This window comes from Panthera leo, chromosome D1, assembly GCF_018350215.1.
Source record: "Panthera leo isolate Ple1 chromosome D1, P.leo_Ple1_pat1.1, whole genome shotgun sequence".
NCBI classification, from domain to species: domain Eukaryota; kingdom Metazoa; phylum Chordata; class Mammalia; order Carnivora; family Felidae; genus Panthera; species Panthera leo.
This window is the reverse complement of record NC_056688.1, coordinates 60,683,871-60,685,124: the sequence shown is the minus strand read 5'-3', so window position 1 is coordinate 60,685,124 and position 1,254 is coordinate 60,683,871. Positions and strand designations below refer to the sequence as shown.

At 45.5% G+C, this 1,254-nt stretch overlaps 1 protein-coding gene across 1 annotated transcript; it reads left to right on the top strand.

Annotated features, from left to right (window-relative positions):
* Window positions 1–56: 56 nt before the first annotated feature.
* Window positions 57–998, top strand: LOC122199998 (olfactory receptor 51G2). The gene has a single exon (XM_042905402.1). The coding sequence runs from the start codon at window positions 57–59 to the stop codon at window positions 996–998; it is 942 nt and encodes a 313-aa protein (XP_042761336.1).
* Window positions 999–1,254: the final 256 nt, after the last annotated feature.

The following is a 1,254-nucleotide window of genomic DNA, read 5'->3' as shown; positions in this document are numbered from 1 at the left end:
TGAATTCATTTCAGGAATTTGGAAGGAATCCAATTTTCCTCTTCCCTCCACACACAATGTCTTTGGGACCCTTGGAAAGCAGCAGCAACATTTCCTCCACCTTTCTGCTGAGTGGCATTCCTGGGCTGGAGCACATGCACATCTGGATCTCCATCCCATTGTGCTTCATTTACCTGGTTTCCATCCTGGGCAACTGTACTATCCTTTTTATCATTAAAACAGAGCCCTCACTCCATGAGCCTATGTACCTTTTCCTGTCCATGCTGGCTGTAACTGACCTGGGTCTGTCTCTTTGCACCCTCCCTACAGTGCTAGGTATCTTTTGGATTGGGGCGCGAGATATTGGTCACGATGCCTGTTTTGCCCAGCTCTTTTTCATTCACTGTTTGTCCTTCCTAGAGTCCTCTGTGCTGCTGTCTATGGCCTTTGACCGCTTTGTGGCCATTTGTCGCCCCTTGCACTATGCTTCCATTCTCACCAACACAGTCATTGGCAGGATTGGCCTGGTTTCCCTGGGTCGCAGTGTAGCACTCATTTTCCCATTGCCTTTTATGCTCAAAAGATTCTCCTATTGTGGCTCTGCACTTCTCTCACATTCCTATTGTCTCCATCAAGAAGTAATGAAATTGGCCTGTGCAGACATCAAAGCCAACAGCATCTATGGCATGTTTGTCATTGTTTCAACAGTGGGTGTAGACTCACTGCTCATTCTCTTCTCCTATGTCCTGATCCTGCGTACTGTGCTGTCTATTGCATCCAGGGCTGAGAGATTCAAAGCTCTCAACACCTGTGTTTCCCATATATGTGCTGTGCTTCTCTTCTACACTCCCATGATTGGTTTGTCCATCATCCACCGGTTTGGGAACAAGGCACCTCATCTTGTCCAAGTGATCATGGGCTTTGTGTACCTTCTAGCCCCTCCCCTGATGAACCCCATAGTCTATAGTGTGAAGACCAAACAGATCCGAGATCGTGTGGCCCATGCCTTTTGTTGTTAGCTGGGTCTAGTCTTAGAGGCACTATTTCCTTCAGTATACCCTTATTCCTCTAGCCTTTATAATATCTAATGTGTATGAAGTGGAGGAGACAATTACTTATTTACTCAACAAATACACACAGAAATGATCAAGAAGTCACAGCTCTTACAGAACTATCATTCTGGTGGGGGGAAAACACAATGCAGTATGACATGGCAGATTGTATTTTACAAAAATGGCCACAGAGGTATTTCTAATCCTACATTCTCTTCCAGAA

Coding starts and splice junctions, on each gene's coding strand:
- LOC122199998 (XM_042905402.1), top strand. CDS start 57: ATGTCTTTGGGACCCTTGGAAAGCAGCAGCAACATTTCCTCCACCTTT.